General features: G+C 52.1%; 1 protein-coding gene across 2 annotated transcripts in view; it reads left to right on the forward strand.

Annotated features, from left to right (window-relative positions):
- Positions 1-11936: 11936 nt before the first annotated feature.
- LOC131509699 (palmitoyltransferase ZDHHC11-like) overlaps positions 11937-15434 on the forward strand; it is a 39979-nt gene continuing 36481 nt past the window's right edge. Inside the window, exons 1-3 of one of the 2 annotated variants that reach the window (XM_058725723.1) lie at positions 11937-12023; positions 13048-13313; positions 14721-14933. In XM_058725723.1, coding sequence (XP_058581706.1) covers positions 14721-14933 — 213 coding nt within the window. In that variant the 5' untranslated portion in view covers positions 11937-12023; positions 13048-13313. Of the gene's footprint in view, positions 12024-13047; positions 13314-14143; positions 14934-15434 lie in introns of those variants that run through there. The other variant, XM_058725724.1, reaches the window with a different exon arrangement.

Below are 15434 nucleotides of genomic sequence, written 5' to 3' on the forward strand. Positions count from 1 at the left end.
AAGTGACCTTTAAGATTCAGATTGTGAAGAAGATAATGGAGAAATTGTTTTCTCCCAGCCCATGTACCCTAAACCTGAATTTAGGAAGTATTAACTTTCAGGATTTCATTGGAATGTCACATCAGAATTGTAGGCACTGCATCGGTGCATAGACTAGACCTCATGTCTTGATTCAAGTGATATTTTTTTCCCCCATAAAGTCAGACCTCACTCATGTGCCTAAGCTTCTATTTAAAAAAAAAAAATTCTTCAAAGAATACACTTTAAAAATATATCTCATTAAAAAATTCATGTGAACAATCAGAGCAGTCTGGATATGTAATAGTGGGTAGAATTTGGTGAAATATATTAATCTCAACAATAAAACCATTCATGCATTGGGCTTTTTAAAGCATTGTCCCAGATAATTTTAATAAGTAATTATTTGAATGTATTTACTTTCTAAGGGATAAAAAAAATGTGTCCAAGAAATGAGAAATAAAATGGTCTCTTTCTTTTCATTCCACTCGTTTAACACTTGAAAAAATAAAAGGCTTTATTTGAGGAAAAATTTAGGGATACACAACTAGAAGAGGAAGGGGATTCACAACTCAGAAGGGAAAAAAAAATGTTGACTGGATAAGATCTGTATTGAAATTCCCTTCAATATATGGTACATTCATAGTGTTTTGATACTTGGGACAAATCCCAGGCATCGCATCCCCTCAGACGCTTTGTTTCACATCTCTGTGTCATACTCTCTAACCCTCCCTTCACTAGGTGATCTACGTATTCATACTTCATCTATTTTTGTTCTTTCCTCAGTTTTCCCTCTCCTTCTTTCTCTTCTCTGGAGGAACATGTATCTAATCTCCAGGATCATATTGGGAGTCAGAATTCTAACAAATAAGTGCTTATTGAAAGTAGCTTCTCTTTAGGGTTGCCTAGCATGCCACATGAAACAGCAGAACTAGGAAGTAAGAACACTGAGTTGAAGCAAAAGTTCAGCTGAAAAATTTGTTAAGTCTTGGCAGCTTCTAAGCCCTGTAGAGATCCATTTTCTTTTAGCAGAGGGTCAAAGGCAGAACAGGTGATCCAGAGCTGCACTGAAGATGGGAGTGTCTCCTGATGAAACATATCACTCTCAGATTCTGGGAGGCTGTCATGTGAGAGGCTGAATTAGAAATACTTTCAAAGAGACAACTGTCTTCTAGAGAGTAACCCTCCTTTTAAAAAAAATTCAGGAGTTGGACTTCCCATTTATCTTTAAATGAGGAAGGAGACCTTCTCCATTTTCCCTAACTCTTGACTTCATTTTAGAACTGACAAGTTTAAACAAGATGAGAATCAGATTGCTTCTGCTTATCTCATTCTTTCAGCTCTAGCCGACAGTGTAATTAATGTTGCTGTAGGAAAAACAAAAAGCGTTCTTGAGGAGAACTTTTTCCTCTCTGCTTTTTGCAGGCATCATTCTTGAGAGAGTAGGTTGTCTTTTTGACATACTACTGAGGGAGGTATAACACACAGATGTCCTTGATGATTTTTTGCATGTCTGTTGATTTGTAAGTTAAGCCCAGACTACTTTTGTCTTCTTATCTTTTTATGGTGCACAGAAGTTATTAATTACCATACTGTTAAAAAAAAGTAGCATCCAAAACAAAAAATTATACATACATATGCACATAGTTTCTTTTGCTGGCCTTCCCTACAACATATGATTTTCCTTAGCATGTTGGTGTTTTAATCCGTTTCTGGGGAAATTTGCTATAGAAAAGTACTAGAGTTATACTGATAGCTATCGGGTGTCTTTTATAACTAGTTCCCTCAGTTCAAGGTTACATTTTCTTACCTACACTGTCAAAATTGTTTTTCAACATCATTCCTACAAATTCCAGTAGACTTCCCATCTTCTCTTGCAAGTCAGGTTTTCTCCTCAGAATCCTTCAATTTCTCTCTCTTAGTTACCAAATCAATTGTGAACGCTTTATTCTGGCACTCGGTTGTCTATAGCTAGACCCATATTTGAGTACCTATCCTGACAGTTTTAGGTGCTTCAATTTCTGGTCTCTAATTAAATTATATACATGAGAATACTCAGAACTTACCCATAATATTTAGTCCGCATGGACTGCTTTTATAATCCATCTTTCTACTGTGATTCTACTCACTTATCAAGACCAAGTTTAAATGCCATTTCATCCATAACTTTTTTCTCTTCATTTATACTTTTTTCTCAGCACCCTTGCCCACCATCTACTACCACCATGGGGACATACCATAATTAATGGCTATTTTTTTATGTTTGTTCCTATACTATTGTAAATGCACAATACCTTGTGATATATGTATTCATATGTGTCTGTCTGCCTTATAAGAACCTCAATATAGGAATATACCTATATCTATACAGTAGCGTATAGAAATATACACTACATAACTCTTTGTTGGTATGTGAAATGGTTTACCTACTTGTTATAGAGAATATATACAGTTTTTTCTTACATTTATTTTTTAAAGGACAGACTATATTATTATGAAAAAAATGTGTTAAGAATTCGTGGATCTTTTCTGTAGATAAACTTACATTCTGTCAAGAGAAGTCAACGCCTATTTTCAAAGGCAGAAAATTTTCTTTTTTTCTTGGTAGCAATAATGGGAAACACTTTAACCTCCTGTTTTTTAGTCCAAAGTGGAGTGGTGTTATTTATCATGCATTGATTTGTTGTCTCTGAACTGACAAAGTAGGTGGTTTGGCTATTTACAGTCAGCGTAAGATGGTATATATGTTCAAGGATGCAGGTGAGTACCATTAGAATAAGTCCTTTGGGACGGCTAGTTATGTAGCAAAAGGAATATATCATACAAGTAATTAAGGATGCAAAAGAAGAATAGTATGGAAAGATATGATGGCTTTAAACATAAGTTGTCTTCTAATGAAGCTGACGTCAATCCAACCATTCTTTAGAGAAATCTATGTAGGATAAAGTTCTAAAATTTTCATTTTGTGATCATAATTGTATTTTGAAATGATTTCTGTTTATAATGGGAATCAATATTTGATCTAGTGGATCCTCGGTATCATCCTCAGTATGATAGGATTGTTTAAGCATTTGTAAATTGGGAAAACTGAGGAATATAACAGACATGAGTCCCTCACTTTCATTTTCAGTTTTTATGAAATAAAACGTATATTTATGCATTATATTTATACTTAATATTATATTCAATGTTTACCGTAAAGTTATTGTAAGTAAATTTTTTTTCCTGTTATAATTAAGGGGATATGTAGTTGTAACTTATGTAGAGTATTCAGTGAAAATACTTAACAAAATGGTCTTAGTGCATATATTCTGCATACAATTAAAAACTTCTGTTTGTATGAAATGAGAATATCCCAGGATTCATATCAGATGGCTGTAAACTACCTACTTAATGTTATGTGATTTTTCCATAAGAAGCTTATTTGGTGTTTCTTTCTTTACAGAAACATCTTTATTTTAATATGTTTTATTATAATAAAATTTATATGCTAACACTTAATAATAATATTCCTAATAAATTACTCACGCCGCCAATGCCACCTCGCCACCACTGCCGCTATGACTCTCTAGCGTGTAGTTCTGAACTCTGTTTCTTGGTACAACTGCGAGGTAGGAATTGTTTGTTGGCTTTGAAACCAGGGGCGGATCAAGATGAGTGCTTGACACTTTGGTAATGATGTCATTTAGGAAAAGGCATCGGGTTTCTTTCTTAGTTTCTATTCAATTTGGAAGGCTTAGCTCTATCACTGTCATTTTCTGGTGACATGACTGAGCGTGTTTGCTGAGCCTCAGAGGCTGTGCCACATGAAAGGGTATTGGGGCGGGCGGCCCTCAGTCCTCCACCTTCCTTGTCGGGCGCTGGTTTGCTCTGCTGCCCAGTGACAGTCCTGGATGTGAGCAGTGTCCCCCCTCTGCCTTGTCCTCAAGACTGCTACATCAAGGCCTGCAGAGGGTGGGGACTTGAGGGCCACAGGCCCAGCCCTGGGGACCTTGGCCGTGGGGCCAGTGCTGGGGTTCAGTCAGGGTCTGGCTGGCTTCAGCTGTCCTTATGCGTCCTCATGGCCAGCGCACCTGTGACAGGTGTGTGCTGTCTGTAATTTGGTTGGGGTGATGATATATGGAAATGTCCAATAGCTTGCTTTTAATGTAAGCTGTTCAGCAAGATTTTCCTATCTTACGGAAAGCCTTTTTGCTGATGCTTTTAGAGTAATCGCCGAGAGACCCAAGTTTTGAATTCTGTGGCAAAATCCCAGAGAGAGGACGTGAACGTGCTCAGGTCTCTGCTCATCCCTCAGCTTTTACTTAAAAGGACCTGGCTGTCATTTCTTGTTCCTATTTACACCTGATTTCTCCCAAAGCGGGGGAGTTGGAGATGGAGAGAGGGAGCTGCGGTGTTCTTAGAACGTGCACCTGTTGGGGCAGCTGGGAGGCTCCGTCGGTTAAGCGTCCAATTCTCGGTTTTGGCTTAGGTCATGATCTCATGGTTCGCGAGTTCAGGCCCCACGTCAGGCTCTGTGATGACAGCGTGGAGCCTGCTTGGGATTCTGTCTCTCCCCTGCTCACACACACATTCTCTTTCTCAGAATAAAACAACAGAAACAGAAAGCAAGCATGTGTCGTGCTCAAGAGGAAGCTCCAGGTTTGGCAGGCTTCTCACTGTAAGGTCTGAAACTTTCCTCAAAGAGTCGCTAAAAACCATTTGTGAAGCTGAAGAGCCTGGTTTAGTTGCTTGCCACTCAGTTTTAGCCTCTTGACAGGAATCCGGTTTTCGCTGGCATCTTAGTGGTTCAAATTCGACAGATTCTATTTTTTTCCCTTTCAGGCTGATTTCAAACTGATGTGTGATAACGCGATGACCTACAACAGACCAGACACCGTGTACTACAAGTAGACCAAGAAGATCCTTCACGCAGGCTTTAAGATGAGCAAAGTAAGAAACCCGCGGCAGCAGGGAGCCACAGAGACGTGAGTTCCCCTCTGTCTCGATGCCTACGCAGAGCCCCACCCCCACTGACTGACATGCTTCCACCAGTCCATCACTGGCAGTGGCACGGAGCTTCTGCTCTAGGGTACACATCCCAGGCCACCCTCCCCTCCAGGTAAGCTCTCTCTCTCTCTCTCTCTCTCTTTGCTCCTGTGCCAGCTGGAACGTCTCCTTTAGGGTTGGTGGAAAGTGCTGGATCTGTTGATCTAAGTGTGGGTGTCTGATGGATTGCAGCCAGCCTGTGATTTGTTTTACGTGGCTGCCTCACTGAGTCCGGACAGGACGTCTTGGCCATCCAGAGTGGCTTCCCAGATCTGTCCCACGAGCCAGGTTGCATGTGTCACGCATCTAGGACCAGTGCCTTGTACCTGATCGGCCTGTAGGTGAGGTGAGGGCCACTGTGCCCTCTGGCCCGTCCCCCTCTGCCAGCCCCGAGTGCTCCCAGCCAGTCGGCCGCGCCTGTGGTGCTGACTCCCACCTACACCTGCCTCGGTAGTGCCATGGGAGCCCGCTGTTAGGCCAGGCGAGGCTGCAGCTGTCCACATCCAACCCATCGCCATGGCGCCTTGGCTGCGAGGCAGAGGTAAAGGCCTGCTGCTCTGTCCTTTTTGATTCTAGGAGCGGCTGTTAGCTCTGAAGCACAGCATGTCGTTTATGCAGGACATGGATTTTTCTCAGCAGGCAGATCTTCTGGGCAACGAAGACACAGCTTTTGAGGAGCTCGTTCCTGAAGCGGCACCTGTACAAGTTGAAACTGCCAAGAAATCCAAAAGGAAGTAGAGAAGTTATCAGGTATCGGGAAACGCACCTCAGGAATGTGAGTGAGGGTGAGCCTGTGCTGGCGCCTGTGTCTGCGGAGTAGCTCGTGGACCGCCCCCCCCCCCCAACCTGCTGGAAGGAGCCTGGTCCCCAGAGGCTGCATGTGAGCTCTGGTCTCAGGTGTTTCCAGGCAGCTGGCCGGCAACCTGGACCAGCCGGGCCTTGTCACGCTAACGGACCTAGGGGCACAAGGGCTGGACCGCCCCTGCCAGCCATACGCAGGCTCTGTTCCAGGTGTGACACTGCTGTTCCCATATGTGTGTTGCAGTGATTGTTGGCCCTTCACTCTGAAGAAGTTCCCTCCTATGCAGGACACTTGTTGGTGGCCTGGCTTGGCTGTCCCTGAGTGGGGGACATAGCTGTGCTGTGTTAGGCAAGTGACACGCTTTGGGGGGGGGGCTTCATTCTCATCATACCCGACCCCCCAATTCCTGCAGCCATCCACCCTGGGCCGGGGCAGGGGGGGGGCTTCTTGCAGGCTTGGGATCTGCAGGCAGAATTTGCTCCCACAGCTCCTTGGATGGAATCTGTCCATATGCTTCTGGAACCTTCCACAGGAGAGACCACATCCCTTGGGTGCTACACCCAGCGACCCTTGGCTGTTCAAATAAAGCTCTTCTCTTGTGGGGTCTGAGGCCACCTGCCGAAGCCTCGGGACGCCCCTTTTGCCTCATGACCTGTGCTCCCTGCTCACCCTTGTTTCTGGTGTCTCCACGCTCCATGGAGCTTTGCCTCTTTTTCCAACGGTGCCTCGAATGACATTGTGAGTAGTGAGGTTGCCGTCAGGTTGCTCTTAGATCGACTCAGGTGTGCAGCTGAGACACGAGACACCTCCAGCGGCCGTTCGGGTCTCCCTTGCTGTTCGTGGAGGCCTCGCGTATTGCTGCAGTTACAGCCATGAGGACAGGGCCAAGGAGTACTTCGTGCCCCTGCTCCCAGCCCATGGTGACCTTGGGGAGTGGTAGGGACTGACCGTGGTGAGGTGGGAGCAGCACATGCCCCGGTGACGTGTGTGGTGTTCTTGCCTCGCAGCTGCACGTTTGAGCCGGAAGGAAATGCCTGCAGCCTGACTGACAGCACGGCAGAGGAGCACGTGCTAGCCTTGGTGGAGCACGCAGCTGACGAGGCTCGGGACAGGATCAGCCGGCTCTCACAGGGGGCAAGGTAGCGTCAGGGGTGTCTGGGCAGAGCTCGTGTCCCGCAGGCTCTCTTTGGGTCCTGTCACCAGCTCCATCTCTGGGGTGCCTCGCGAGCAGGACCCTCCCAGAAGTGGCATGTGTTACGGGGTCGCTGCAGGCAGGCTCGCCCCGTAGTGGGGATGTTGCCCACCGGCGGATGGACGTCAGGCCTGCCAGTCATCTGCTCTGCAGCCTCCCTCTTCTCCTGGTTGCTTGTGTCTCTGTACGCCTCTGCAGGACCTACACGAGGCACAGGCAGAGCACGGGGGCTCCTGGCTGTCCTCCAACCTCAGCTCCCTGTCCAACACCTCCCCCTCCAATAGGGACAGCACCACCTGGGTAAGGTGGCCCCGGGACTTTGTGGGCTGCTCCCTCTGCAGGGTGCCCCTGCCCCTGGGGCGCTGAGACCGCCCTCTAGTCGGGCAGCTGCACGGGGCTGAAGCGTGTGAGTGGAAGTCACTTGGGGTTAGGAATCGTGGGGAGTGGCCGTGAGACATGGCCGGCCCTGCGTCATGAGGAGCCCCAGCTGGCTACACCCCAGGGACCTTGGAAGGGGCAGAACGAGCCTCAGACGCTGAGTTCAACTCGGGGAACGTTTGTTTCTTTCTGCCATTCCCGTTTTTAGTCCTAACACAGAGTGTCAACGAGTGTGTCGATCCTCCGGGGCCCTGAGGGGAGAGCAGGTGGCCTGGGGCCTTCTGTGTTTACTGAGACAGAGCGGGCAGGTCTGTGGGCCCCACAGGGATTTCAGTCCCACCAGGAAGGGAACCAAACGCTTCCTGGCTCCTTGAATTTACTCCCTTACTTCCCCATGCTGCTGTTGTAGTTCCCAGATAGAAGGTCGGGCTCGCGAAATACGTCTTGACGTTGTGGGCTCGGGGGTGCTCGTCCATGGTGGAGGTTTGGCTGAGTAACAAGCGGGCTCTATGGCTGAGTTGTGGTTTCACTAACCGCCATCACTAGGACACGTTTTCGGCCCGGTGTGAACCGCGACGTGTGTGTGGATCCACTGTGTGAACACCTGTCTTTCCCACAATTGCAGGAAGTCCTTCTGGCCTCAGCATCGGGGAGCAGCCAGAGGTGACCCACGACCCATACGAATTTCTTCAGTTTCCAGAACCTGCAGCCTCTGCAAAGAGCTAGCCTTGTAGATAGACTTCCGTTAGTTTTTTATTTTTTTATTTGTGTGTACAGAGTTTTTGTCGTGAGACAGAGACTTTCGTTTTGTCCCCTCTGGCGTGCAGGAAGCAGCCCCGGGGAGGTGGGGAGGTGTCTCTGGCATCATGTCAGCCACACGCGGATCCCGTGTTTCTGTGGGTAGCCCCATGAATCCTGGACAGTGGACAGCACACATACAGGTGTGTGACCGGGTGGGGTTGAGCCGTTGTGCTTTGTCTCTTGAGCTTTGAGGGATCTGTAAAGCTCCTCTCTGTGGCTGGCCGGGACATACCATCCTGCCCCAGCTTCCTTCCTGAGCACCCCCTGGGAGGCAAGAGATGCCCACGTTGAGGGTCCTGTGTGCTTGTTTGCCCTGCCCGCCCTCCCCGCAGTCCCCACATTTCCGAAGCAGGTCATGGTGGGGCTGCACCCTCCTGGCCTGGGATAGGCTCTGTGCTGGGCGAGGCCTGCCTTCTGCTGGAAGCTGACACTGCCCCCTGACAACAGTGATGTGCTGTGTCCATAGACTTTTTTAATCTGGTTGTGTTTACTGGATGCTTGTTTACATTTGCAAAATGTAGAGATCTCAATAAAATACAGAGCGATTGCATGTAATTGTTTGCAGCCCCATAGGTGTCCACTTCTTTGTTTGTTTTTTTAAATTTTCTTCAACGTTTATATTTGAGAGAGAGCACAAGAGAGGGAGGGGCCGAGAGAGAGGGAGACACAGAAACGGAAGCAGCTCCAGGCTCCGAGCTGCCAGCTAAGAGCCCGACATGGGGCTGGAACTTACAAACCGTGGGATCATGACCTGAGCCGCAGTCGGACGCTCAACCACCCTGAGCCCCCCAGGCGCCCCTGTAAGTATCCACTTCCAAGTGACTTTTCAGCAAGAACCTTTGTCACAGGAGGTCAGCAGCGTCCGTTCTGGCTGCTCACCCTCTCGCGTTTACTCTGTGTCTGGCCCCGTTCTCCGCCCGCAGTGTGTCTCTCTTACCCACCCTGCACAACTTCCAGGTGGCTTCCTTTTTGAAAACAGAATTGGAAGGGCGCCTGGGCGGCTCTGTCGTCTAAGCGTCCCACTCTTGATCTTGGCTCTGGTCATGATCTCCCAGTTCGTGGGTTCAAGCCCCATGTCGAGCTCTGTGCTGACAGTGTGGAGCCTGCTTGGGAGTCTCTCTTTCCCCCTCTGCTCCTCCCCTACTTGTACACACATGCGCACACTTCTTTCTCTCTCAAAATAAATAAACTTCAAAATATTAAAACAAAACAAGATTGGTGCTTCTGTCACCTCACAGGGCAGAGTGAATCCTGGGGGAAGGGGGTATGTGTGACGGAGGCAGTGGACAGCACGACGTCCCCCGGCCCACAAGTGCCACGGGGTGGGCCAGCCCTGCTACCACTGCCTGCTGCACTGGTAGGGCGCCTTGGGAACCTCAGGAGAAGGGGAGCAAAACATTGCATAGCTGAGGCGTCAGGAAGCCGTGGCAGGTGCCAGCAAAGGAGCAAGTCCCCAGGAGGACAGACCCCACGGTCAGGCTGCTCCTTCCTGGGTGTGTCACACACAGCCGTGAAGGGGGGACCTGGGGCTTGGGGCGCCTCCCTGGGCTTGCTGCCCCAGGAAGCTGGCAGGATCCAGGTCAGAACCCACAGGTGCTCTTGGTGGTCAGAATAACTGGGGGCAGGTGGCCTGAGAGGGGGAGTGTCCCTCAGAGCCACAGTGGCCACGTGTCAGCCACGGATGCATGGGAGCACCACAGCACCTCAACCATGCTTTTGACTCTCCAGGAAGGGGCTGTCTGGGCAGACAGTGCCAGGTGATGGGGGTCCAACTTGCTGCCTTTTCTGTGGGAAGCCACACTCCAAACAAGACCAGTGAGATGGAGAGTGTGCACATGTGTGAGTGTTGCACGCTTGTGCAGTCTCGTATGTGCATCTGTGTGCACATGAGTACGTGTGACGTGAGCATATGTGTGAGCACGCGTGTGCACATGTTTATTCTGGTGCACGGGTGTGCACATGCACATTGTGCTAGTGCATGTGTGAGCACGTGTGTGAGCATGTGTGTGAGTCAATGTCCGTACACGTGTGAGCACGTGTTGGCGTGTGTGTGTTGGTGCCTGTGTGTATGCACGTGAGTGCCAGCGCCTACCTGTCCTGCACTCCCACCTCACTCCTCCACCATCCCTGCCCCTAGCCCCAGTGCTGATCCTTTGGGGGTTGGGTGCTTAGGTGTGTGCGCAGCGGGATTGCAGCAGGCCCGTAACAGAGCTTGTGAATGACCTTCCTGTCAGGCAGGTTGAGGATCACACTCGGTGGAGTGCTCTGTGCACCCTAAAACTAGGGGGGAGTCTGTGTTGAGGGAAGGGGACACTGGGCTGCAGTAGAGGGGACAAGAGTGGGTTGCAGAGTGGGGCCCACAGAGTGGGGCCCACAGCACAGAGTGGGGCCCATTAGAACTTTAGGGCATGCAGTTGTGTGTGGGAAAAGTCCTGGTTGTCCCGGGCGGGGGTTACGGCTCTGGTTTTTAGTCTGTTTCTTAGTGTTGTAGCTTCTGAAGTTTTTCTCATGGAGCGAAGATGTCTCTTTTGGAGGCACATTTCTCATAGGTGTGAGTGGCTGAGGTCACCGTGGCTCCAGGTCAGCCAGGAGGCCCGACCACCTGCAGACTCGGGGGACCCCTGGGGTAGTGCCTCCCCTGCTCCACTCCCTGGTGCCTCTTTCAGGGTCTGCCGAGTGGAGGGGTTGAGGCCCCAGGCCCCAGAAAAACCCCAGCGAGGGGCCAGCAGCCTGCACACAGGCATATCTGGGGAAGCCCGTTCTATGCAGAAGGCCGAGACCTTGCTCGTCTTCATTTACCGAAAAGCACTTTCAAGCGCTGTAAAGACTAAACTTTGCCGCAGCTTGAGCTCTGCCAGTGGGAGTGGTGGCCTCACAGCCAGCACTCACATGCCGTGTCAGACGTGGTGGCTCAAAAGTGAGTGCACTGTGGGAGGCCTGCACTCTGGTGGGTGCCCTGCCCTGAACTTGAACTGTGTTCAGTTACTGGCATCTCCCACCATCCGCGGCCTCTGCTGTGCCGATGGCTGGGCTCTTGGGGGTCTGAGACCCTGGTCAAGCAGCCTGTCGTCTGCCCTGGGTCTCTGGTGGCATGTTGGCCTGGCCTGGGGTAGCGCTGTGGACAGTGGTGGCTGGCAGGCCTGGGCACGGGATTCCCTGGGATGTGGTTCCAGGTGGAGGTTAGCACGCAGAGCTGTGCGGGCCCCAGCCCGGGGCTGCCCACGGGCGGGTGCTGGTGTGCAGGGCCCATAAGGGGCAGCCGCTCTCCCCTCCCCCGCCCGGCCACTGGCCTCCAGCACCCTCATTCCCTGCGGCCCCTCATCCTGGGCCCCATCTCCTCTCGCCCGCCTGTGGTCAGACAAAGCTGCCAGGATCAGCGTCCCTATCATCCCCAGGGACTCTTTGCTCCTGAAGATCGCTCCGCATGGTGTGTTGGGCCAAAGGGGGTATGTGTTGAAGACGTGGAAGCCCAGGTAGTCAGGCTGGATGTAGGAATGACCCAGACCAGAAGTTGGCCCTGCCCTGGCCACGGGGGCCTTCTCTGCAGGGTGTCCCCAGCTGGCTGTGGGGGCCCCGGGCCTTCTCTACAGGGTGTCGGTAGCTGGACCCGCCCTGCCCCCCATTGGCTGTGGGGGCCCCAGGGTGGGGCCGGCCCTGGCTTTATGAGGCGCCTTGGGCTCCATCATTGCCACGGCAACTGGGCCTTTGTTGTTTCTCAGGCCTGGGCCGAGTGAGACTGGGATCCTCGGTCCTGCCTGGACTGTTAACCAGGAAGAAATGGAGCGGGTTCTGTCTCCCAGCGAGGTAGGTGTCTCCTGCTTCTACTGTGACCAGAGAACTCAGAAGCACAACCTGTGCGCATCCCCAAGCAGGACACAGAATGAAATAATGATTCAGGGGCTGTCAGGACCTGTGTCAGGTTTCAGAAGGTCACGTTTGCCAGGCTATGATATCATAAACACGCAGGTGTGCCCAGGACGCCCTGTTCAGAGAGCATGGTGTGACGGTGTCTGTCTGGCAGGGGGCAGGGTCACCGTCCACAGTCACACTGGGCCAGTGCAGCAGCCTCTGCTCGAAGCTTCTGTGAGTCGGCCATGTTTGTGTTGGGGACGTGGAGGTGACGATGGCCTTGTGGGAGCATTGCGGCTCCAACACATCTCACACCAAAACCTGGACTAAACCCTTAGGAGTAACGAAAAACGAATGTCAGGAACTGAGCTTGGGCTAAGAGGGGACCCAGGTCCCACCGAGTCTGCCCAAGAGGGAGATCGTTAGGTTCCTTTCCTGCAGGCTGAATCCAGGGGAACAGTCCTGGCATTTGTGGAAGGAGTAGACGGGGGCCTGGCTCAGATCTGGTGGGGGTGGGGGGGTGGTTAGGAGGTCGTCTAGGGAGTGACACCAGCACAGGCTCCAAAGGCAAGAGATGGCCATCGGCGGAGGAGGTGGGGAACGACGTGGCTCCAGGCCGAGGAAATAGCACGAGAAAGGTGAGGAATGAGAAATGAGTCGAGAAATCTTGTGTGCGTATGCTGTGTGTGTGTGTGTGTGTGTGTGTGTGTTTGTGGTGTGTGTCTATGTTGCGTGTGTGTCTTGTGTGTGTGCTGTACGTGTGGTGCATGTGTATGTCTCTGTGGTGTGTGTTCCACATGTATATGCGCTCTATGGTGTATGTGTGTGGTACGTCATGTACGTGGTATGTGAGGTGTGTTGCGTGTGCACGTGTGTTCTGTGTGTGGTGTGTGAGTGTGAGCACGTGGATGGACGTGTCCGCACGGGTGTCTTGTGCATACACGGAGCCCACGTTAACTGTGCCGTCTGGTCTCGGCAGGAGTCAGAAGCCCGTTCGTTTGTTGGTAACTGTGTATTTGTCCTGGTGAGAACTGCTGGAATCTTCTGAGACTGAAAAACCGAACCAGAAGATCCAAGGGGGTGTTGGAGCCGAACACCTGCCCCACCAGGGGGTCCGGGGCGAGGCCCCTGCTACCACCTGCAGCTGTTCTCTCCAGACCCCCCGGCTCACCAGAGCCCACGTGACTATGGATCCTGTGGGGCCCGACTTTGGTGGTGCCCACCACAGCCACTCCTGGTGACTGGGTAAGTGTGCACCTCCCGCTGCGGCTGCTTGGGCCGTGTGCGTGGTTGTGACCTCACACTCATGGTGCTGTGGTCCTGCCCCAGGGACCAAGGCTGCGCTCACCCTCCGTAGAGTGTTGCTCTTGGTGCCACTTTGAGATTGGCTGCAGGGAAGCTTTCGGGGGGCCTCTGAGGAGTGCTACTGCGGTGCCCCCACACGTGCACTCTCGGTCCCATGTTTCCGTGACACTTTGGCTGTCTCTGTTCGGGTTCAAAGTACTTTCAGAACTTGAAAACTCGCTCTGTTTCAAGTTTTACCAAATCCAATGCCAGCTGCAACCTCAGTGTTTCCACATGTCAGTGATACCATTTCTGTCCTGGGAAGCCCCGTAGGATGTGGCCCACCCTTGCCTTCCTCGGGCTCCTGGGCTGACATGTGCCCTCCCGTGCCTTCCCTGTGCCCTCGTGTCCTCTCCGCACCCCCTCGTTCCTTCGACAAGATAAGTGCTGTCTCCACTGCCATCCTCCATGGCACTTCCAATTTCTCCCACGTCCCTGCTTCACCTCCTTGTGCCAAGGTCTGTGGTTACACCCTAGAATCCAGCTCCCCGTTTTCAACGTTTTTGTTTTTTTTTTTTTTTTTTTTTTTTTTTATTTTTGGGACAGAGAGAGACAGAGCATGAACGGGGGAGGGGCACAGAGAGAGGGAGACACAGAATCAGAAACAGGCTCCAGGCTCCGAGCCATCAGCCCAGAGCCCGACGCGGGGCTCGAACTCACGGACCGCGAGATCGTGACCTGGCTGAAGTCGGACGCTTAACCGACTGCGCCACCCAGGCGCCCCACCAGCTCCCCGTTTTATGGGGTTTGGTTTTCAGAAGCATCCTTCCCATTGGCCGGTACTTCCATCCAAATGTTGTTTTCGTGCGGGAATTGTGTCGTTTGTAACACAGGGTGCCTTTCTGTGCTCCAACCCCCGGGGTGCTGGCCTCGCCGTCCATGTGGGATGGTCTCTGTGGTCCCCCAGGGGTCTCACTGATCAGGTAAGCCCGGCCTGGCCCCACACCCCGAGAAGAGTGGCAGAAATCCGCCCTAATGAGGCAAAGTCCGCAGGACCCTCGGCTCTGCCGGGGGCAGCTGTGATGTGGCTCACCTTCTCCAACGGACTGACACCTGGCCAGAAGTGGCCACAGCTCCCTCCCAGCCCCTCAGCTCGACCTGGGTGTCCCCAGAGTGCCCAGAGACCCCAGAAGCCCCTTGGTCAGCAGGCCTTTGTTCTGGAGCAGGATCGTCCTCAAGGGAAACTTGCAGAAGATTTCCTGAGGATTTCAGCACACAGAAGTGTCGCGTGGTCATAGGGTCTGCTTTTCCTGCAACCTTTTCCTCAGTGTCCCTGGGGGTGGGGGTGGCCCTCCACCTGTCTTGCAGATGGATCTGTGCAGCTGGTGCCAGAAAGGGGCCCTGCGGGAAGCCAGCAGGAAACCGGCCTCGCCCCGCCGCTGGTCCAGAGTGAATGGCTGGTCGTGGCCCCTGCACACCTTCCAGGTGGTGGCCTGGACCATACTGTTCATCTTGGCCTTCACCAACTTCTGTATCTTCGTCCCCTTGCTGCCACCTAACTGGAACTTGATCATGTATGGTGTATCCTTCACTGTGGGAGCAGTGCCTGCTGTCCCAGGGAGGCTCCCTGCGGGCCCTGCCCCAGATCTGGCTTGGGGCCCTGCCATGCCTACCAGCCCCCACACCTGAGTCACCCACGGGTCCGCACCCTGTTCTGCGACCCCACTCCCCCTCTTTACCCCAGACACCCGCCATGGCCACGCTGCCTGAAATCTTACGTTTGTTCTCTGTGTGGCTCACTGGCTTGGGGCTGGGGCTAAAAGCACAGGAGTGTCTGCTGCTTGCCTGCTGTCAGTGCAGGGAGAGCACGCCTGGGGTCCAGGGTCTTTGGGGTGAGGCAGGCAGCCTGGACGACAGGAAAGGGTCGCAGAGGGGTCACAGGGCTGGCTCAGAAACTGAAGGCTGAGTCCCAGGGATTCACATGGCGTTCGTTCTCAGGGTCTGGGGTGCCCCATGCGGGCCCCACTTGTCTGCAGGTCTGCAGTGGGGTGGGTCAGGCTGGCTGGTGGGGGAACCACGCCA

This window comes from Neofelis nebulosa, chromosome 4 (assembly GCF_028018385.1).
Source record: "Neofelis nebulosa isolate mNeoNeb1 chromosome 4, mNeoNeb1.pri, whole genome shotgun sequence".
Classification (NCBI taxonomy): Eukaryota; Metazoa; Chordata; class Mammalia; order Carnivora; family Felidae; genus Neofelis; species Neofelis nebulosa.